We start from the raw sequence: 22,879 nt of genomic DNA, 5'->3' as shown, positions 1-22,879 counted from the left end.
AATGCTGCCCTCAAGTGCTACTCGGAAGCTGCTACTTCTAAGTTTGGAAGTTGTAAAAATAGCTTATGGTGCTCCGTAGTGCTGTCTATATTGGGAGCAATAACAAAATGGACCCCCTTTGCATCGCTCTTGGCCGTGTTTAACTTTTTACACCAAGCTGCATGGAGACAGTTTTTGGAAACATTGAGTGTCTTAATTTGGCAGAAAAAGCATACGTGCATTTAAAAACAGACGTGGTAAAAGTTGCTGTTCTTGTTGCCTTTCATTGCTTTATAAAGAATTTAAGCAGATCTATCATAATCTTTCATACTGCTACATGATACTGATGCCAAATACATCAAATTTATCATATTATTATGATATCTAGAAGGTATGCATCTTTATGGTCCAGCACATCAATCAAAGCATGCCAGTAGACCAGTGCGTCTGTGCTTATAAAAGGCCACAATTTCTTGAGATTGAGTGAGCTGAGTGTACCGTGTTCTTCATGATTAGATACGCGGGTGGTTGATTGTCCTTGAATGCTTGTTGGAGAAAATGTCCATGCTCCAGCTGCATAAATTCATATCCAGCAAAACTGTGCTCTGATTCTTATTTGGTTTCTTGTGATTATTCCATTTAAAGCTCAAAAAATTCCATCTAAAAAACGGTGGCTTCTTTGCAGTTTTCTCATTTCACTTTAAAGGTTCTTGTGTAGCTTTATTTCTGATGTTAAGACACTATTAACAGAGTCGTGTGTCAATTTTGGCAAATGTGTCGGGAACGTCCTGTCATTTCCTGCCATACAATCAGCCGTTAGTTTTTTTAACTAGAGAAATATTCTACATTCAGCCGGGACTGAACAAGATGCGCGTAAATCTAACGGACGCTACTGTGTTTTTAATGCACCGAATAGATTTTCTGACAGGATGTGCTTTTGAATCACTGCTTTCTGGTAATAAGATAGCAAGTATATTGAGTTTTCTCACTAGAGGAAGCTCACCTGAAATTAAAAATGTTTAGTTTCATCAAAGTCAGTTCAGTAACACATTTATCAAGGCACAGCTGCACAAAAAATTTGGCTTTATTAAAATGTAATGTATGCATGCTATAAGCTACAAGACTCATGGTCTTAATATTAATATTGATCACATTGTGCGGGGACAATAGTCACGTAACCTTTGTTCTGTTTCATTTTAGTCATTGCCAGAGTAGCCTATATGTCATCATTACTGGCTGATGTCATAAAACTTAATGGGCACATCTATGATTATTGATTATTCCCACGAGTATGGGCAGTCTGCAAATACATGAGGCTAAATGGCCATGTACCTTTAAAGTGTCTTTAAACGCTTTACAGGGGGCATTAGGATTGTGTTGTACATATTTGAACTAGACCTAAATTAAATACGGTGCAATAATACAGTAGCACCTCACACAGTTTAGATTTAATTGCTCAAATAATGATGATAGCTAATGTGAAGCATCCATGTTTATGCTACAGTCACAACACGGAAAACAGTGGTTGACCACAGCACGACCAGAATTATGTGCACTTAACACAATGATGGGGACCAAATTGAATGAGGTCAAGTTGGCAGTTTTATGCAATCAGCAAAAAATCTGATGCTCTATTTAATTCACATTAAATAGATTTAAAATAGAAATAAAGAAATTTCTTCACAAATAGTGACATAGTTGCTGCAAAATGACATGCTCTGCAATCTGGCTTTTAAGTAGGAATATAACCCGAATGAAACCAGTGGAGTCAGTTGAGATACATCCCAGATGAGTTGCATTCATCAACACAGATGGACTCAGACTTTTTGTCAATCTGTACATTTGAACAGCATTTATTTACAAATCTTCAACAGTCTATCTGAGAGTGATTGCAGTCGGTCCGACACATACTGCAACTGTTTGGAGACAGGTTGCCTTTCAGCAGGCGATTGCACAACTACTTACAATCAGGCGCCAAATTCATAAATCACGCAAGGAGGTTGCTCAATCTACTGTGACTGAGCTAATAGGTTTCTAAAGACATCTGTTCTGAAGTATGGCAACCTGCAGCATTGTACTAAAGTACTAAAGGTCCAATTAGGATACTTTCAAAAATAACAGCACAAATATTTTTTATTTATTAGTTAATTTCGATAAGTGCAACTAAGCCAAGTGCAACAGCTTGTGAATCACAAACAGAAGAAAATGAGAAATGAAGTGATGCTGACAGAGTTCCTGTTCTGCGTTTTTAGATCCACTACTGGGAGAGAGACCAGCAGAACCAGAGTGAGAAGGTGAAGGTGATTTTTGTCCCGGACACCCATGTGCACCTCACTAACCTGTCCAGCTACACATCTTACCTGATCACACTGACAGCCTTCAACACGGCTGGAGACGGACCACCCAGTGACCCCCGCGGGGCCCGGACCCTGCCGTCAGGTATGTAGTGATGATAGTACAAGTCCCTACAACCAAAGCAGCATCAAATTTTCTGATGTCTTTTTTTTTTAACTTTCTCATCCTTTATGTGTCTGCAGCTCCCAGCCAGCCGAGCCTCCTGTCCTTCTCTGAGGTGACGGGAGGAAGTGTCAACGTATCCTGGGGAGCTCCACTCAGTCCTAATGGACAGGTGGAAGGCTACAGGGTCATTTACGAGCCCACTGTTCCTATACAAGGTGTGCACACACATATGCACACACTCACAGGAGTACATGTTGATTCTTGTGCTGACACGTCTCCTTGATTGTCTGCAGGGGTGACTAAATTGGTGACAGTTGATGTGAAAGGCAGTTGGCAGCGGTGGCTGAAGGTTCAGGACCTGATCAAAGGAGCAACTTACACTTTTAGTGTTCAAGCTCTCACAGTCAGCTACGGCCCACCAATACAGGCAAACATCACTGCTCAGCCTGTGAAAGGTATGATTGGCTGTATAGAGTCATGTTAGATTCAGCTAGAGATTGCAGTGTATTGTACATTATCAGTTATTGAGACAATTAAAGAAATTATATGGTCAAAAAAATCTGTAAAATGTGCTCATCACAGTTTCCAAGTTTTTAAATGTCTGTACAAAACATAAAGGTTGTAAGGTTGCAATAATGGAAAAAGGGTTTTAAAAGAGGGTTTTATCTTTGAGATCATGTCTTTGTCAACAGCAAATAGGGTGAGGAAAGATGTTGATCTGAACAAAAACTCACATGTGTCACAGTACATGTATTTTCCGCCAAATGTTCTCCCCCGGATGCCTCGGGATGCTGCAGTACAACGTTACAGTAACAGTGTGACCCCGAGCGATGAGGTTTTAGCATACAAACTACTGAATGTCAAAAAACAACAGGCTTGTTCCTGTGCACACTCCTGACTTGATCCAACTTCTGTGATGACCCCTGGAGCTCTGCCTGGTCCTAACTTTCTCCTCCTGGTTTTGTGTAGGAGGTGTGTGCAGAGTTTGAGATGCAGGTCCCGAAATCCAACACACTTGTTAGTACTTGGCTAAGTGTTTTACAAAAGGCTGAGTGCTAACCTTCTGTCTCTCCCACAGCAAGCAGGGGTTTGGCTGGTTGGGGTTTTGTTTGCTTTCTGTTTAACTTTTTTTAGATACTTCATCACTTACTTGCACCCACACACTCACCACAGTTCTGACCTGCCTGTTCCACTTTTCTTTTTAGTTTATTAACTAAATAAAATTAGTTTATTTCAGCTCCGTATTTTGCGTGGTCTTCTGTTTTGAACCTGACTTTTTAAAGACTGCTAGTTTGGTGTATGAGTCTCAGCCTTGGACATTAAAAGACCAAAGGTGGGTATTGTGTAAGTTTGAGGTCAGACAGGGACCTCAAACAAACAGCCCTGCTGGAAGAGGTCCAGAGGTGCACAAATAAATGACTTTGAAGGGGAAATTGGTAGATATTCTGCATTTTACTTAAAAATGATGACAACACACACTTTTTCTAAGTATTTACATGTAAATTATCTTTTCACTGATTGGACGTAGGGAAGTGGACTGCGTTAAACATGGCATGCATATTAAAAAATCAGGCACTCTCTTCCTCTCAAACTCATATGACCCATGAAGAATTTAATCTATAATAGATCACAATGGTCTTAGTTTATTATTTGCAGGCAAATGAAGCCTGCAGATCATGTTATTAGATTATTCTGTGTAATGTAATGTCACATTTATTTCCATAAATTAATAAACTAACCAGTGTTATGGTTTGTTTCCAGGAAATGAAAATGCATTAAGTCATAAACAAGACTGAATGTGTCCCTTTGACAGGCTCCCCTGGGTCACCCATGGACATGTCCATCACCAAGACATCCTCTGACCTCACTATCCAGTGGTCAGAAGGAGACGTCGGTGAAGCCCCTGTTACCGGATACACAATTGAGGCTCGTCCCTCAGGTGAGCTCGAACACAGACGGCACGTGCGGGTCAGCCGTGATTCATTTGACACGCATCTTTTTATCATCCGCGCTAATTATTTTAATTAATAGAGGGGGAGCATAAGCACTACACTGCTCCGAACCGTTATGAGTGCAGGTTTCTCCGAATTCACAGAGACCTGCTGTGCAAATCAAGTCAGCCACAATTTTCTAATAAAGATTACCAGAGGTGTAATAAAGGAAGGGAACGTGTGTGTGAAATAGTTTTCAGCACTCTGCAGGAGAGCGAGCCGAGACTGTGGTATAATTCTGCTGCTGATAATAACGGATATGCCCCTTTCATTAAGGGTAATAACTGTGATCACTGTCATCACCACATTATCATCATCATTATCATCTTTAATGTAATCTGACAATTTATAATTTTGTTTAATCACATTTAAACATTGAAAAAGGCCCGTCCATCAAAACACAACTCTCTCTCTCACTCCCTCTCGCCCACTCTCTCTCTATTTCCCCCACTCTCTCTCTCTCTCTCTCTCTGTAGATGAGGGGGTGTGGGATTCCTTTATCAGATTTCTCCCTCCGAGCAGCAGGTCTGTCTCAGTGCCGCTGGAGCGCCTGAGGTCGGGGATCAGCTACGAGTTCAGAGTCATCGCTGTTAATAGCTATGGTTACGGACAGCCAAGTGCACCCTCTGCTGCTCTCGCTGGTAAACACACTCTCACACACACACGCGCGCACACACACACACTGCTGGAGACAAGGCTAATGAACAGCTCCACAATGCCTAACAGTCTATTGGAGACAGTGTGCTGGAGGGTAACCGCGATTGTAATGGGGTTTTGCTGCCACCTAAAGGCAGAGTCACACAACTACGCCTATGTATTCAAAGGATTGGACAGGAGTGGAAGCGTCACATAATTCACAATTTTTCAATGCATTAAATCATTTATGAAAAGTCTTCTGTACAGAGTAAAGTATTATTTATATAGTGAGGGATACTGCTAGATGGACTAAAGCATGTCCCTGATATCTGTCCCTCCGCCTGCAGCAATGTCAGATCGGCCCTTCTACGAGGAGTGGTGGTTCTTGCTGGTCATGGCATTGGTGGGACTCATCCTCATCCTGGTCCTGGTCTTCACGCTGCTGCTGCATGGACACAGCAGCAAGTACAAGGCATGCGGGACAGGTGCGTGGCTCTGATGCTTTCGTGGTGTCCGAGCAGCAGGATGCATTAAGCTGTGTAGCAACAAGGACACTTGTTTGTTTAGCTTCGTTATAATAAGGATCCAGTTTTTTCTGCCTTCAGTCACACTCAGATTGTTCCTCTCAGCCTCAGCAGGCTTCTCACATGGATCGTCCACAGATTCATTAAATTATCTTCCGGTTATTGTTGCAGTTGGTGCATGCTTCTGCACATTTATTCTGATTTTAGATCTTCTTGCAACATTGTTTCCTTTCCAAGATGATTTAGGATAAGAGGCACCCTGGAGCACCTCAGTGAAAAACGATCTCCCTTAAGCCCTCTAATAGCAGTAATTTCTTGTCATTTAGGGACATAGCTTTAGGTCAATACAAAAATAAACAGACTTTTGTTTTAATTGCACACATGCCTGCTTACTTCACAGCTTGTGACATAAAACTAAACTAAACAGACTGTGGAATGACACTGAGCTGGAAAGATCATGTCTCCTGTGACTTTCAGCACAACAGACACAATAACCTGCATAAGTTGAGTCTTGGTTTTTATTATTTTTAAGATTTATGTTTTTATGCAATATATTATATATCTAATATGAGAGCAAATAAAAAGCTCCAGAAGTGGATTTTTCACAAGTGGAAAGTTGAACATGTTCTCGACGCAGGCATTTTGAAAGCCCAGTATTCTAACTCGCACTGTTAGATATTCAAATGTGGACTGCTCTGTTATATTTCAGCTTCCACAGGTCAGTGAGAGAGATCAGCAGCTTTCGAGCCGGAGGGTTGGAGTATTAGTCATGGATGATTACTAACGTGCTGAAGAACAAGCTCCCTCCCTACAGTAACAAAGCACTCTTAGTTTACCCAGTTACTCTCTTGAAGCATGTAGAGGCTTCGCTTCCTGTTTTCCTCCCCGTGGGCCTCTGTGTCGCAGTCACTTGGTGTGTGTGTGTGTGTGCATCCAGGTTACATCAGGACAGCTGTTAGCCAGAGTTGCCACAGAAACCCTGGCACAACCTCTGGGCAGCAGATCAAACAGGGTGAGGGAGGTGGTGTAGGAGGGGAGGGAGAGTTGGGCGTATGACCCCGTAATCAGAGTGAATAAAGAGCTGGAGTCATGCAGCAGCAGACTGCATTTCTGATTTCTATTATTTTTTTTTGTGCAGCAGCTCAGTGTGTTCCACTAATATTTCCTTCAATTTAAAACATGATATTGTCTCCTTTTATTGCTTCATTTTTATGCTTATTGGTGGGTAAATGATTAAAGTTTCCTGTGCTGTTATTGCCTGTCTGCCAAATTACACATCCCACTTTGATTTGCTTCTTATTTGAAGGCTTGAGAGGTAGCTGGATACATAACAAATAAACAGGAGATTGTAAATAAACCCGGTGCAAGAAGAAATCCCAATATGTGGTGCTGAGCCACTTTGAATTTTTAATATTCATCTGAACCAATTCCATCTATTTTGTTTTGTTTTTCGCCTTTAGGGAAGCACGTGTCCACCGCCGAGGAGTCTGTAACGCTGGACAATGGAGGTTTCACAGCTCTGGAGCTTAACAGCAGGACGCTCAATACCAAGAACTCCTTCCTGAAAAAGAACGGGACCAGGTGAGCACTCACCTCTGTCACACGGGCGCAATCCAGGATTTGATCAAAACATGAGAGATTTCATTTCTTTGTGTATGTCCAGGTCTCCTCCAAGGCCCAGTCCAGGTGGACTTCACTACTCTGATGAAGATATCTGCAACAACTACAATGGAGCTGTGCTCACTGAGAGCACCACACTCACTGAGAAACCCACTGAGGTCTCTGAGTCAGAGGTATGTCTTTCTACCTGTCTGCCTCTCCTCCTCTTAGTTACGCAGTATAAACAGAGCGTTCCATTGGCTCATTTTCTTCATATATGTTTGCTGTTTGTTAATAGTTTTAACGTCTTGATTTTTCCATATCATGACTTTATATTGTACAAAAGTTTTCACAGACTGCATAGAGCGCTGTTAAACACTACATTTATCCTCACTGCTTCCATCAAAACTAAATGCATAATCAATTTGACCTGATTAACTGTAAGTGTGAGCACCTCTGTAAAACCAGGTGTTTGCAGTTTGCTGGTCTAGAGCATTCAGGTGTTCACTTCCCAGGAGTGGACATGCCAGGAAATTTGCCCAAGCTCAGATTATGCAATGCTCAGAGAAACTGCAAAAAATCCATGAGCTACATGTTAAATGGTCATGACAGTACAATTAGAAAAAATACTGAACGAGTATGCTTTGTTTGGAAGGGTTACCACAAGGATGTCTCCAAAACAAACATGGCAGCATGGTTTAGGTTTGCAAAGTTGCATCTGAGCAAAGAAACAAGACTTCTGGAACAATGTCCTCTGGACAGACGAGACCACAGTGGATATGTTTGGCCATGATGCACTGCACCATGTTTGGTGGAGACCAAACGGAGCACATTAGTACAAACAACTCATACCAACTGTCAAGCACGGTAGCAGAGAGGTGATCCTTTGGGCTTTCTTCAGCCACAGGACCTGGGCACCTTGCAGTCACTGAGTCCACCATGAACTCATCTCAATACCAAAGAATTCTGGAGTCAAATGTGAGGCCATCTGTCTGAAAGCTAAAGCTTGGTCATGTAACAGGACAGTGATCCCAAACACAGCAGCAAATCTACAGAATGGCTGAAAAAGAAAATGATCAAGGTGTTGCAATGCTCCAGTCAAAGTCTTGATATCAACATGACTGAAATGCTGTGGTGGGACCTAAAGAGAGCTTTGCATAAATGAATTCCTGCAATGTTGTAAAGAAGAGTAGGCCAAAAGTCCTCCACAACGATGCCAGAGATGATAAAGTCAGGAAAAACACCTTTAGTAGCAATTGAAGTCATTGCTCCTCAGGTGTTTCTACAAGCTTTCGAATCATGTGATGTCCCTAGTTTTCCAGGATGGCACTGAGTCTTTTTCATAAGTCTGTAGGTCTACATTATACAACATCTTCTGCATGTCTGTTCGCACTGAAAGAGCAATGCCTCCTGTGTTGTTCTGTTAAAGCACAGAGGGCATCATTTTGTGTACAGACTATAAACTGTCTGGTTCAAGCCTGAACTGAACTACACTAATTTCCTGTTTCATCTTTGCTTTCTCCCGTCAGTGTGTGTGTAGTCTGTTTACATTTATGAACATTAGCTTGTTTAAGAAAATTCATTTCCTCCCTGCCACTCCTTATCAGCTCCATCCCTGTAATGGTTTGTAAAAATCTACACGGTTAAAAGAAGGGCAGCTCTTCTGTGAAACATGGAGAAATGTCTGATTGAGGAAGTGTTACACACTATGCTAATGTTTTTACCCCTCGTGAATGCGATAACTCGAGAACAAGGCAAGGCGTAGGAGGCTAAGGTGTAGCACTGGCGGTTGCCAGTTAAAATAAGAAGAAAGAATGATAGTGAGAATCAGTGAGCTCTCCAGACTTCTGCCTCCAAAGCAGATTGATCAGGCTGAATTAGCCAAAGGGCTCGGTAACGTGGAATCTGAGAAGAAGAGCCTGTGCTCTCAGCGTCCGGTTCAAGTCCAGCCTTTTCTGTTGAGTCCTGTGTGTCGGCTATCAAATTACAAAACACTGGCATCTATTAGAGCCCATCTCAACAAGGAAGTGCAGCAATTTTACACATCAAAACATTAATAGGTCTTTGGAGGTGCAAAAAAAAACTTTAGGGGGAAAACAACCTGCTGCTCGTCACGTCTGCTTGAGGCCAGGGGCTGGAAGGGAAATGAAATGCTACTAGCGTACCACTCCAGAATCTCGGAGTTGCATTGTGGGTAATTTCAATGGCAGATTATGACAAGAGAAAAAAACAGTATTGCTCTGGTTGTGCATCATTTAACTGAAAGGCTGTGTGTCTGTCTGTGTCTCCCTAAAAAACTTCCACCTCTAACTTTGTTTGGGTTTGTGTCCAGCTGACAGACAGCGACTACGAGGACGAGCAGCCGAAGCACTCCTTCGTTAACCACTACATGAGCGACCCCACCTACTACAACTCCTGGAAGCGGCAGCCCAAGGGGCTTAAAGGCATCGGCACATCTTTTGGGTACGAGGAGTGCGCCACCGCAGATACAGAACCCTACTACCAGACCGTGGTCACCCAGCACAGCACAGGGGGCGCGTACACACCCACGGGGCAGCCGGCGCACACGCACGTTAACCCCAACACCAACCCACCGGGGTCACGCACGCCTGTGACGGGATTCTCCTCATTCGTTTGACTCTAGAGACAAAATCCGCACAAGATAATACTCACACATGTACACATGTATTGAAGGAAAGGAGAGCGCCGGCGTGCGTTTGGACTAAAGGAGACAGAGGACGAGGTGAGGAGACGTGGGACGGACTGGTGTTGAATCACCCCTTCATGCCCCGAAGGACTTAACTTAAACTTCTCACTCGCCTTCTCCCCCCGTTCACACAGACCCCAAGTCGACGGGGGTGTGTGTGTGTGTGTGCAGCTCTTTTACGCCTCTGTGTCACTGTGCTCACACACACACAAACACACATTCACCACCTGATATTCCTGCCTATTCCAGAGACGCTCCACCGAGAGTGATGACTAGATTAGTCACTATGTGTTATTGTCAAAGAGAGAATTCAACCTCAAGCTGATGGATCCTGGGATTTCAGCACAAAGATTATCCTCTGTTTTCTGTATTTTACACATAAGTGCACAAGAACGCACACACACTCACACTCTCTCTCTGATGCACCATTTCAGTATCTCCCACTGGGAGAGAGAAGCTTCAAGGTTGAGGAGAGTTGTTAAGAGACGGCACAGAACGGAGCAGCTATTGTTCACAGGCTGGTTCACGTACACAAACTCGGAGCTGTCAGCTTTAAAAGACCACCACAGAAGAAGAAAACAATCGATAATCACAGTTGTTTTTTTGTTTTTTAACTTGTAAAGGATGGAGAGTGAGCGTGGCAGGGCTTCTTTGGCATTCAGCATCCATAATAAGGGTGCTGAGTGCTTTCTGAGAACAGTGTGGACTAAATGGAAACCATGTTTTTTTACCGTCTACTGCCTGTTATCAGTGCTCCCAAGCCATAATGCTTGCACTGCGCTGACCCCCTTCCCTGCTTTCTCCACCCTCCACACACACATTTCATATCTGTTCTGTTCGAGGTTACATTTTTAAATAAAATGAATTTCACTGTGAGACGTGTGCGTACGAGCATGCGTGTGAGTTGCTAATTTCAGAAGCTTGTTCATCCGTCCGTGTAGTTCACTGCTGAGCAAAGTGTGCCACTGTGCGTATGTTTGTATATTTTTTGAGATGGATTTTGTACAGGGAGACTCTACTTTCTACTGCGTGTGCTCTTGTATGTATTCTGGCCATGTTTGTGCGAGTCAAAGTAAACGGCACTGGAGAAAATTCACGTACACTTACTGACAAGAGAGAGGAGAAGATGTTTACTAGTGTAGGCCACAGTGACTGACAGAGAGTGGAACAAGTGCCCGGGATGTTTAAGAGGTTTCTCCTCCTTCAGACTGAGTATGGTTGAACTTCATGAAGCCCCACCATCACCTCAAGGAGCAGCAATCCAGACCACACATGTACTTTGTATTTTTCTTCAAGTGCAAATAAAATTTCTCTGTAAGGTTTTTGCTCATCATGTATACTTTAAAGGTTCTTCACCCGCCCCGCCGGCCAACAGCCTCGCCTCACCCTGTCACGCCTGAGCCCCATACAGTGTGTGAATAAATGGTCATTGTTTACCCGTGTGTCTGTGTGGTCCATTGTGTTGCAACAGTGTCTCCTTGCATCATTGTCTTCATTACGTAAACCGATTTAAGGCGGTGCTTTCACATGTAGCATGTTCAGCGGAATGAATAATGCTTTGCTTGTGGGGATTTTATTAAAATGGTAAAAGAAGGAAAGGGGGGTGCCAAAGCTTTTTTTTTTTCTTTCTTTTTTATTTAAAGATTTGTTCAGTGTTGTGAAGTGCCTTTTTGCAAAGTGCATTCATTATAGTCGTGCTGCTCTTTTCAAATCTGCAGTATACTTTGGTAAAAGCCACATATTAAAAACCTTAAGGTAGAAGTCCAAAAAGGTAATTTTAATATATCAAAGTACATGTTCTTCAGAAAATTGTCCTGTTTTTGAAAAAAAATAAGTACAACCCTTGGAAATTGTTCAGTTACACTGAAAAAGCCAACAATCAGTGGTAGAAAAAGTAGTCAGTTCCCTGCATTTATCACACCATTAAAGCCTTGAAATTACAGTCGGAGGCTCAGATTAGATGTCAGCGCTGAGACGCTGCTTTCAGGATCTGCTGTGTAAACCTGGACGTCAGGAAAAGCCTTTGCTGCAGAGAAAGAATTGTGTGAATGTAGTGTTCAATGTAAATAAAACCTTAACGATTTGTGCATTTCAGAAACTTTAATTTTATTCTCAGCTGCACTTAGCAAACATATCATATCATATATTTAAACTAAAAAACAAAAAACAGTCTGGTTTGGGGGGGGGGGACCACAGCAGAAAGTCATATCCACTGTGAGTAAGGGTGGTGGAAATGCTCCGGTTACTTCACTCCCTCGGGGACTGTGCAGCTTGCAGTAACTGATCTAACCTTAAATTCTGCAACACACTGAGTGTTTGAAGATATGTTAGTCTTCTCTGAAAGCTGAAAATGAACTGCACATGGACCTTTCAACGGGATAACGATCTTAAAAATACAGCAGCTTTAAAAGTTGTTTGATCATTACCAAGACACTGACAAGTTTAGTATGTTTTTATGAGAAATCCTGAAAACTCTTCATCTACAAGGAAAAGTTATGTGGTCAAATGCAATCGGAGTGGGTGAAACATAAGTATAAAATGGAAATCCTCACATACCTGGTGTTTTTTGTTGTTGTCCTGTTTCCCATCATCCCCAACCAGATAGGGTAAAGCAGGGAGAGTTTTTCCTTCCCACAGTAGCCAAGTGCTTGCTCAAAGGCGGTCGTATGATTGTTAGAGTTTTCTCTATATTATCATAGGATCTCTATCTTACATTATAAAGCGCCTTGAAGAACTGCTGTTGTGATTATATACATAATATATTAATTTAATTTAATTTAATTGAATAACAGCTGCAACACAGTGAATCTGCAATTTTTGGTCTATTTGCAAATTAAAAGTCGGTTCAACCAATAAAAGGCTTTGGCATGCATTTGTTTCTGATGCTTCTGTCTCTTCCCAAATGCAGAAGTATACTTAAAATATTGTTCAACCTTCAGCAGTAACACTGTTTGGATCTTGTGTCCCCAAAGTGTCAGTGTGCGTGCAGCAGTAACAAAATAATGAGACGAAGAAAAACACACACAAAGCACAGAAATCCTTCAAACAGAAGAGAAACAGTTTGAGTAAACTTTTTTTTTTTTTTTAAGTCTCATTAAAAGTCTGTAACACTGGTTTGAGCAGCTCACGGTGCATTTATTCCCCACAGGTACTTCACAACACACCACCACCGACTGTGCTACCATGCTTTTGTTTCAATCCCAGACAGCAGGTGAATACTTTAATAAATAACGTTAATTAGCTAAGCATTCGTTAACACGAATGTTAACACGTTAACACCATGATGGTAATCTTCAGACTGTAAAGAATCAGAAGAAATGAGGCGAAACGAGATTTCATTAAACATGCTTCCCTGTTTCCCTTCTGCCTTATTCAAATCCATTGACGCATCCGGAAAAATGTGCAACACCTTAAGGAGACACTGAGAAACGTTATTGTTTTGATGGGATACACTTTAAGTAGTCAACAAATTGTTAATCGTTAGTAATCATAAAGTATTGAACATAAAAAATACCTCTTTGGTCTTAGTAGAAGAAAGCAGCTGTTTCCGCTAAAGTTAAGGCTAAGGGTCGCGGATTATACGCCCCTCCAGCCAGCTGAGGGCGCTGTGGGGCGCTTACACAGACCCCCGTGGAGGGGGGAGGCAGTGTCCGGAAGAAGCTCTGCTAACATGGCGGTTATATTTTTCACTCCATGCTTTGGTTGTGAGTATAGCGTTTAGGTGTAATGACTGTTTTAAAGTGCGCGGCTGCAGAGAGGAGCATGCTGCCGGGATGCTGACGGCCGCGGCTCGGAGCTGACTCTGCGGTCCCTCCCCCCGCCGATGTCTCTGCGTCCGTCCGTCTGTCCGTGTCGTGACTTGTGACCCAGTTTGGTTTGGTGAGTTTTCGCCTCCTCCTCCTGCTTCACGCTTCCTTCAGTGCTTCCTCTTTTCTCTGTGGCTATAAAATCTTCCCGCTGTCCCTTTGACGCTGTGGAGGAGGGACGCGTTCGGACGGACGTTAAAAACCGTTAGCGCGTGCACCGTGTTGCTGGTCGCAGGGCCGCGCCGCAGTCACTCACTTTGAGGGGGCCAGAGTCACCATCATACTGGTATAACCTACTGCGATTATTTCTTTGAGGAAGGCGGTCAGTTTGATTCTGATGTGCGTGGAAAAGACAAAATGTCCAGCTTATTTTTATAATGAAGCACTTGAAGTTTTTCCACTGAAGGAGGCAGAAAAGTTGGCTTAAAGAGAGGGTGGCCATAATGGACAAGGAGCTGAAACAGTAATTTTTTTGGAAGACTGCAACTTGTCTGTAAACACTCAGCAGCATTAATTTCTTTGACCAGTAATTCTCGCTGTTCGATCTGTCCAGCATGTACCCTGCCTCTCACTGTATGGTAGCTGGGATACCTCCAGTCCCCCACGACCCTAACCACTGTGAGGATTCATAGATGCACTTTCATCAACTAATAAACCAAGATAAAAATATTCCGGAGATCCAATCAGAACCAATTACGTTTTGTAGAAAGGCGGGAGGAGTTTGGAAGGCATCCAGTCAGAGGTAGTCTCCTTGTGCAGCGAGGTTAGACGTACACGTTTGATATGGTTCAGCTACCCCGTTTCTCATGAACACATGACAAAACTCCAGCATTTGAGAGGAACAGGAGACCAGATGGAAACATTTCGCATTTCATATCAAGGAAAATATGACATTTTGTAAACCGTTCGGAGCAACTCTCACCATAGACTTTTACAATAAACAAACTTTAGATTTATTCTACTAAAGCTAAAAGAATTCAGATCCCTAAATTATGAATAAATCTCAAAGACTCAAAGAAGATTTTAGTCCAAAGATTATGACTAAAACTAAATCAAAATTGGCTGTCACAATTAACAATGGCACCAAGCAGTAATTAAACGATACAGGATTTGTCAGACTGTATGAGGAGTAATTGTCTTCAGAGGAAATCTTGTGCCCTTCCACTGTTCATTTGCCAACTGACCATTCTCCAGGCCTGTGCAATTCGGGTAAATAGGCAACTTCACTGCAACTGCAATTGACATCTAGCAGCTGCTCACCACGGCATACCATAAAAATATGGCCTGTTTGAATCCCTGATGAAGCTGTTTGGTGCAAATTGGAAAGTGGGAGGTATCGCAGCGCTGGTTATAATCTCTCTGTGTTAACACAGCCTTTCTGCTTTAGTTACTGCTTTTAGTTTAAAGGTAGTTACACTATTTGAGGAAGTGTTCCAGCAGTGTTAAAAAAATAGTAGTGTGTTAGAAGCAAACATAAAAACATTGATTTTTTGGAAATTCCACAGACAGTGCAATGTAAAGTTTGCATTACAGCTGGGCTTCATCCTGTGGTATTAGTAAGGTAAAGCTTAATAAGCTGCACATATAAAACATGTAAAGCAGATACAAATAAGATCAATGAAAATGTGGCATTTTCAGCTGATTTGAAACTGAAATTCTGAACAGCCGGTTCAACCAGTTTATGAGAAATGCAAAAGTCAGCATGGTGATCTAGCCAAGTAAAATGAGAGGCGTCTGCATTACACAGAAAACTCTGACTATAGGCTCAACATACCTTGCTAACACATTCATCACACCGACCAATAATGCAACTTAATTCAGTCACAGAGAACCATCCAACTATTATTCTCAAGAATCGCTGCCCCTCCTACATTATTGGTCAGAGTGTAGTGAAACTTGCACACAGTGATGATCTAATTAGTCTTCGCCCAAATCATGCTTAAGGTTAAGGTCAGAGTTACAACAAGTAAAGCTATTTTTCTTTATTAACATAACATAAATGAACTCAAAATTAATAATAACCTCAACTAGAAAGCGAAAATTTCGGAAGAAATTTTAAGTGTGCCTATGCCGCTGCTAATCAGTGTAGTTTGCCATTCATACGGCTGCTTAGGGCAAAACTCAGAAGAGCAGCCATTCTCCACCATGAACTGTGGTAAAAACAAACACCGCTCACGCTTCACAGATGACAGTTTACAGTTTTGTGTAAAGATGAAGTTACTTCGTACAGCGCCGATTTGCAGACGCTGTGCACACAGGTTCATGAGCAGAAGTCCCATTGTACCACGGCAGACCCGACAATGTTTGCATGAACACGCTTTGAAGCATTACGTTATGGACCACTTTTCACACATGGTTGGTTTACCCACACAGCCGGCTGTAGCTTTTCAACTCACAGCCCAACACACACCCAAAAAACAGCCGAGAGAGCACAGACTACGCCTGAGAGGCATGATTGCAGATGCCGCTCAGGTGGGTCCACCTCCCCTGCAGCGGCACTGCAGACCACGCCCCGCCACACACATCAAACACGTAAAATAAATATTTATGCACTTTCGCATTCACTTTTTGTTTTTTGTTATTTTTACACAGTGTTCTGAATGATTAACAATGGTCTACAGCCAATCTTGTGTATTATTATACAAACTTTGGTTGTAAGATTCAGATAACTATTTAATAAAAGCTAAATATTTTATATGAGAGTAAGAGAGAAAAGTATATCTTTGTGTCCACCTTTCTCTGTTAATGCCCTACCTGGCCCCCTGGCAAAAGCTTTGCTAGATCCGCCCCTGCACAGTTACCAGCTGTCAGCTACACAAAAACAGGAGCTGGGTGTTTATTTGTCTCTCAGAAACCGTTCATAACTTCCCTTCAACTCATTCATGTCACCTAAAGGGTAAACCTGTTTCTCCATCACCACTTCAGCTCTGATGATTCAGTAAGGACATCTGCTGGTTTGGACCAGCCGTTTTTACAGCTGTGGCCCCAGCAAACATCAGCTGATACTAGAAATTAAAATCAAATGAATTCTAACAACAGCTGATCAAGCTTAAACGTGCTGCTGTTGTTTAGCGCGATAAACAAACAAGAGTCTTATTAAGTGTGCCTCTTGGCATAGGCACACTTAATAATAATAATAATGATAATAATAATAAGAAGAATAATAATAAATCCGACGAATAGTAATAAGTGCCTCTTGGCATAGGCACACTTAATGAATGGATGAGTTATTATTAGACTGTGGTATTAAGCTGTTATAGTTATAGCGAGGCGTGTATTTTAGTGAAACAATCTGCATGTGAAGAAACTACGCCTGAAGCTAATTTGTGTTTGTATATTTTACTGTTTTCCTAGATGAGCTCGTATGGCAGGAACACAGAGTTCACAGAGTGACATCTTAACCCAGCAAGTCTTGCTGGACTGGGAGACGGAAAAAAATTAGCCCCTTTGAACAAACTTCATAAAACCTAACAATGAGTGGAGTATCTGTGGCGGTAGATGAGGATGTGATAAAACAGGACCCCGCTTTGGAGCCTCTCGCAGAGCCACTGCTGATAATCCTGTCCCCGCCTCCACCTTTCTTGCCTGTCTCCGGTGAGCCAGCCTTGCTTTGGTCTAAATGGCTCAAAGCGTTCGAACACTATGTCGAAGCACTCAGTGAAAAAGAGCTGGTCGACTCCAGTAAGTGTCTGCTCTTACAGAACTGCCTTGGCCCGGAGGGGCAGCGTATCTTCACAACACTGATTCAAAATGACACCACCTACGCAGCAGCCATATCAACACTGACGGCTTACTTCAGCCCTGATCACACCACTCAGATGCACCGCCTTAAATTCCACCAAAGGGCTCAGATGCCTGGAGAGACTGTAGATCAGTTTGTGTCTGCTTTAGAAGAGCTGCTCAGGCCTTGCAGTTATGGACACTTGAGGGATGAACTCCTCTTGAATCAGCTGATTGAGAAAACAAGCTACCCACAGCTCAGAGAGAGGCTTCTGACTGGGAGAGAAAGTCTGACTTTGACCACAGCGTTAGTTATTGGTAAAGAAGTGGAAACCTTGCTAAATGGATCTCAGCTGTTTGATATTCATGAAGTCAGCGTGGACATTGGAGATGATTTAGAACCACCGGTTCAAAGAAAAGCTAAAAGAGGAAGGCCTCGCCGTGGGGAAAAAAGGTCAAAAACAAACTCGCGCTTGACTAAAACTCAATCACTCAAACTCAAAGGTAACTGCTACAGCAAGGATAAGCTCTGTAATAATGACAATGATGCAGAGTCTCAGACTACTAGTGAGACCAATCTGACTTGCGATAATAAAAATGGGACCTCATCTTCATCTTTACAAAAGCTGAACAAGCACGGGTGCAACAAAACTAGTTATGGTTTTGAGGATGACGACAACGCCAATGATGAGGACTTTGATCTGTTTTCAACTAAACCAAAAGGTCCCTACTGTCCCATCTGCCCCGATCGCCGCTTCAGAGACGCTCACAAGCTTGCCAGACACATGAGGACTCACACGAAGGAGAAACCGTTCAACTGCCCTGTCTGCTCTATGAGCTTCAGCCAGTCGTACCACATGACCCGACACCTGAGGAACCAGCACGGTGCAGGACAGCATGTCTGCACTACCTGTGGGATAACTTTACAGAGCTTGGCAGAGTTGAAAAGTCACAAGAGGAAGCACAAGTCAGATGTTCTGTCATATCCAGAGTGTCGTGAAAAATTATCCAACAGCGACGTGTTTTCTAGTCATGTCGAGTCAGACAGCAAAAGTTTCTCTACCCACACAGAGGGACAAAGTTCTCAGCAAATTGAGAGAGTCAAAGTGAAGATTGAAGAAATAACAAGTGACGATCCAGCTTTCGGCAACAGGGATTTTCAGGATACGGGATCCAAAGTGAATGTTTTGACGGAAGAAGGAAATTCCGATGAAGCACCATCTCAAGATGAAGGGAGACCGAAAGAAAACCCCACCGCCACTGCGAAAACAAAAGGCCATTTCTGTCCTGTCTGCATAAACAGACGCTTCAGAGGCCCAAACAAACTCGCCAGGCACATGAGGACACACACAAAGGAGAAACCCTTCAGCTGTCCTGTCTGTGCCATGACTTTTAGCCAGTCCTACCACATGACCCGACATGTGAGGAACCAGCACAACCTGGGCAAATACATCTGCTCTAAATGTGGCAAAAGTTTCAGTAGCTGGCTCGATATGAGAGCGCACAAGAAAACCCACGCAGTCGAAGGCCTGACGTGTCTCGCATGCGATAAACAGTTCAAGGAGAAGGCTGCGCTTGCGAGCCACCTTAAATTACACAAGAAGGTCGCGTCGGGTCCTCGAAGCCTCGTCTGTGGCGACTGTGGCAAAGAATTCCGCCGAATGTATCACTTGAAACGGCACATAGTGACTCATAGGAAAGCATCGAATGGGGAGTGTTTCACGTGCCCTGATTGTCAGAAAGACTTTGCCTTTTTGGAAGACCTCAACAAACACCTAGAGGTGCATGTGAAAGAAAACAAGGGGACCTGCCCAAAGTGTAATGAAACCTTTGGTAGTCTAGAAGAACTGGAGGCACACATGGTAGTGCATCAGAAGTCTTATTCCTGCAGCACGTGTGGAAAGAAATTTAAAGTTGAGTATGCTCTGAAGAAGCACGAGCAAAGTCATGGAAGCGAACAGTATTACTGTGCACTGTGCCGCAAACACTTCCTCAAGCTTTCTCACTACAAGAGGCACTTAATGGTCCACAACAGGCGCGAATCTAAATGTCCACACTGCAACACCGTCTTTCTGCAGTTAACCGCTTTGAAGTATCACCTGCGGACTCATACTGAAGAAAGACCGTACCAGTGCACCTGTTGTATTGAAACCTTTGAGGAGAGGGAAGATCTAGAGCAGCACTGCCTCAAACACAGAAAATTCAAGAAGGAGAGGCCCTACTCCTGCACTCGGTGCGATTTTGCTTTCTCCACCCTGATGGAGCTGACGGAACACATGAGTTCACACGAGGGAGAGCAGCCGCAGACCTGCGGCGTCTGCGGGAGGACGTTCCTGAACAAGAATAAGCTGGAGAAGCACCTGACAATCCACACGGGGGAGAGACCTCACCTCTGCTCCATCTGTGGGAACGGCTTCCCCTCCGCAGCGAGCCTCAAGCTACATGTGCACATCCACACAGGAGAAAAACCTTACCAGTGTTCGCAGTGCAGTAAGAGTTTCAGGTCGTCCAGCGGGCTGCGCCTACACAGCAGACAGCACATGGAGGTTCGGCCCAGTTACGAGTGTCCCCAGTGCGGTAGAACTTACGGCCGCATGACAGAGCTGAAGATGCACCAGCGCTATCACACGGGAGATAAACCGTATGCGTGCACCTGCTGCAGCAAACGCTTTATTAGCAAAGACAAACTAAATGTTCACATGAGGATACACACAGGGGAGAGACCGTACTCCTGTCCCCACTGTGGACAGACTTTTACACAGACCGGGGACAGAAACAGACACATCAGTAAATTCCACCCGTAAGTGCAGTGAAAGGAAAACGACAAAGGCTTGGTGGTTACTTTGAAATGACCGTACCAGTGGTTTTGCATGTTTGTTGGAGTTTGATGCCTTACTAATATTTGAGGAAGAATACAAAACCAAAATGTATTACAAACATAACTAAGGCAAATTTAGGCTGACATGAACATAAAAGATGAGGTAACATAATTGGTTTTGATTAGGAACAACACTAATAGATCAGTGCCTTTCTGGCAGTCCCAATAAAGACTTGTTAGTGCTTAACTGGAGATTTTTGTGAAGCAAAACTTCACAAATGGGCAAAGTATAAATGCAGCGGATATTGTGAAAGACATAATTCTTTATGAGCTTTTCAGAAGAATCAAGATTAATGCTTTTTTTGGTCATAGTAATGATTTATGAGCCCATGCAAGGATTTCCACTACTCACATGTCACTTTTAACACAGCCTTCCAGTATGATTTTTGTCCCCGCCTCTTGCATGCAGAGATCTCTCTGAATTCTGAATTTTAATGATCTTCTTCTTGAGTTAGCCCACACAACCCCTCACCTCTTTACTTCTAAGTGGCTTAAAAATCATTTGATTCTGTTCATTGACATTTGACAGTGAGGGTGAAAACTGATGTTGAGTCACAGATGAAAAGCCAGTCACACAGAGCTGCTGTTCATCTGTCTTAAATGTTTTCTGCGAGAGAGAATAACCTGTTTAATATGTTTGTTTGTTTTTTCTTGTGTCTTGCAAACCTACTCAAAAATGACTATCATAAACTAAAAACATAGCACTTTATAACTTTCTTATAGCACATATACTAAGTCAAAATGCGACGTCTATTGGAGACAAAAGACAAATTACACAAAAGCAGCATGAAAGAAGAAAACTCCCACTTCTTAAATGCTCATTTCTTTACTACTGAAAAAACTTTAAATTAACGCAGAGAGCCCAATTCCCATCAGGATTTGTGTTTTCTCAGATTTTTCTGAAAAGCTCATGAATGTGCTGCTTTTTGCTTTCAAACTTTACTTAATGGGGAAAAAGCATGCAGAACCACAGTACTGGTGTCACAAATGGTTTCTGTGTGTACAGTAAGATGCCTGACAGTTTGTCTCTGCTGTTTTCTGCAAGTTTCACAGCTGGACTGAAGAAGTCGTATCATTACTCTTGAAATACAAAAGCTCTGCATGACAGTTTATTCTTTGAGGCTCACGGCTCTCCCTCCTGTGCCTGACTTATCCTCCTCGTGAAGCACTTTTGTAAAGCACCCTGGTCTTACAGACTGTCACACTCGTGACCAGCATGTGATTCTTTGGCCTTCGACACACACATCTGCAGACACATACTGAACGCTCAGACACCAAAATGTTTCAGCGATCGCGATTCAGCATTTTTATCTGTATGTGTGGGCATATCTTACACGTCTGATTCTTTTTACTTTTTGCTTCTCTGAAAGTGAGCATTTTGTAACCGTGTTTGGAAAAGTGTCCTAAGAATAAAATTACTCACTTCACCAGTACCTGTTGTGAGACTGTGAAACCACATCAGATGAGTACAAAGAAACAAAGGAATGAACGTTGTTCCATGTTTCATCTATTAGTTACTCAAACTCGCTTCAGATGTCAAGTCCTGTGACACAAAATAGTTCTCCCTCAAGGGGGAGGGAGTATGTGACTGGTTCTTTTTGTTAGCAGTTTAGCATTCAGTTTTCAAGATATTTTCTAATTTGGTGTGGTGGTAGATGCCAATAACAAGCTTGAGCTGATTTATTTTTGGTGAAACTCGGGTCAGGTCACACCAAATGTGAAAAACTTTACATTACCCACAATCTTTTATGGATTAGTTATAAACTTTACAACAATATACTAGGCGTTGGGGGATATGATTACCCAGGTTTGCTATATCAAAACTATATCAAGTAATATATGATATGAAAGGACATGGCGAGAGCTATACAACACACTTTACTTTTTCAATATGATGACACAGTGGCGCCATACCAATAAAATGGAATAAAATATCAGAGTTTTAGTAAAGACGTTGCCCTTCAGGTAGGCGTTGTGCTCTCTGAGTGCTCTTTGTTTTTGATGCTGCTCACGAGAATGAAGAAGCAGCTCTGTGTCAGACTTTGCTGCTGTCATGTTGTAAAGAGAGCAGTGATGGCAACAGGCATATTTTTGTTTTCAGGTGTGTACACGAGCAGAAAACAGAACAAAGGAGGAGATCTTCTACCCAGCCCAGTCTGCTATTTAACAAAAAAACTCTTCTCCATCAAAGCTTCTGCAGGCCAGACTGCCCTGATAGCTTTTGAAAATCACCCACATTTTGAGCAGCTTGAAAACTGACTGTTGTGTGGCAATATATTTCTGTGGAGGAAAAAACAAAACTGTGTTACATGTGCCATGTACCAATTCTTGGTTAATTTCTTGCAGTAAAATGTTCCATATTTAATTCATTTAATAGGATGAAGTTTTTGTTTTGGGGAGTTTTTCTTGTTTCTTGTGGAAGGGTGATCTTTTGTGGAAGATAAAGAAGTACATACAACTTGCATTTGTTGGCATAAAATGAAAGCAAGGAAGAAAGAAGAGACCAAATGAATATTTATGATGACATAAAGCACTATAAAGGAAATGAGTTAATAAAGTTGTCAGAAGTGGTCAGGAAA

At 42.6% G+C, this 22,879-nt stretch overlaps 2 protein-coding genes across 3 annotated transcripts in view; both read left to right on the top strand.

The window, feature by feature from the left end:
• Positions 1-11,492, top strand: part of LOC134629035 (protein sidekick-1-like) — a 274,623-nt gene extending 263,131 nt beyond the window's left edge. For both annotated transcript variants that reach the window (XM_063475922.1, XM_063475921.1), the window contains 9 exons: positions 2,232-2,418; positions 2,517-2,654; positions 2,733-2,894; positions 4,253-4,378; positions 4,907-5,071; positions 5,414-5,551; positions 7,051-7,171; positions 7,254-7,383; positions 9,522-11,492. In XM_063475922.1, the coding sequence (XP_063331992.1) occupies positions 2,232-2,418; positions 2,517-2,654; positions 2,733-2,894; positions 4,253-4,378; positions 4,907-5,071; positions 5,414-5,551; positions 7,051-7,171; positions 7,254-7,383; positions 9,522-9,827 (1,473 nt within the window). In that variant the 3' untranslated portion in view covers positions 9,828-11,492. The remainder of the gene's footprint in view (positions 1-2,231; positions 2,419-2,516; positions 2,655-2,732; positions 2,895-4,252; positions 4,379-4,906; positions 5,072-5,413; positions 5,552-7,050; positions 7,172-7,253; positions 7,384-9,521) is intronic.
• A 1,969-nt stretch (positions 11,493-13,461) lies between these two features.
• Positions 13,462-22,691, top strand: LOC134629034 (zinc finger protein 271-like). Its single transcript, XM_063475920.1, has 3 exons — positions 13,462-13,775; positions 17,057-20,222; positions 22,402-22,691. The coding sequence occupies exons 2-3, from the start codon at positions 17,176-17,178 to the stop codon at positions 22,523-22,525; spliced, it is 3,171 nt and encodes a 1,056-aa protein (XP_063331990.1). The 5' UTR covers positions 13,462-13,775; positions 17,057-17,175; the 3' UTR covers positions 22,526-22,691.
• The last annotated feature ends 188 nt before the right edge of the window (positions 22,692-22,879 follow it).

The sequence above is a fragment of the Pelmatolapia mariae genome, linkage group LG6, assembly GCF_036321145.2.
Source record: "Pelmatolapia mariae isolate MD_Pm_ZW linkage group LG6, Pm_UMD_F_2, whole genome shotgun sequence".
Classification (NCBI taxonomy): Eukaryota; Metazoa; Chordata; class Actinopteri; order Cichliformes; family Cichlidae; genus Pelmatolapia; species Pelmatolapia mariae.
Note: the sequence above shows the minus strand (reverse complement) of the source record. Positions and strands in the feature narration are given on the sequence as shown.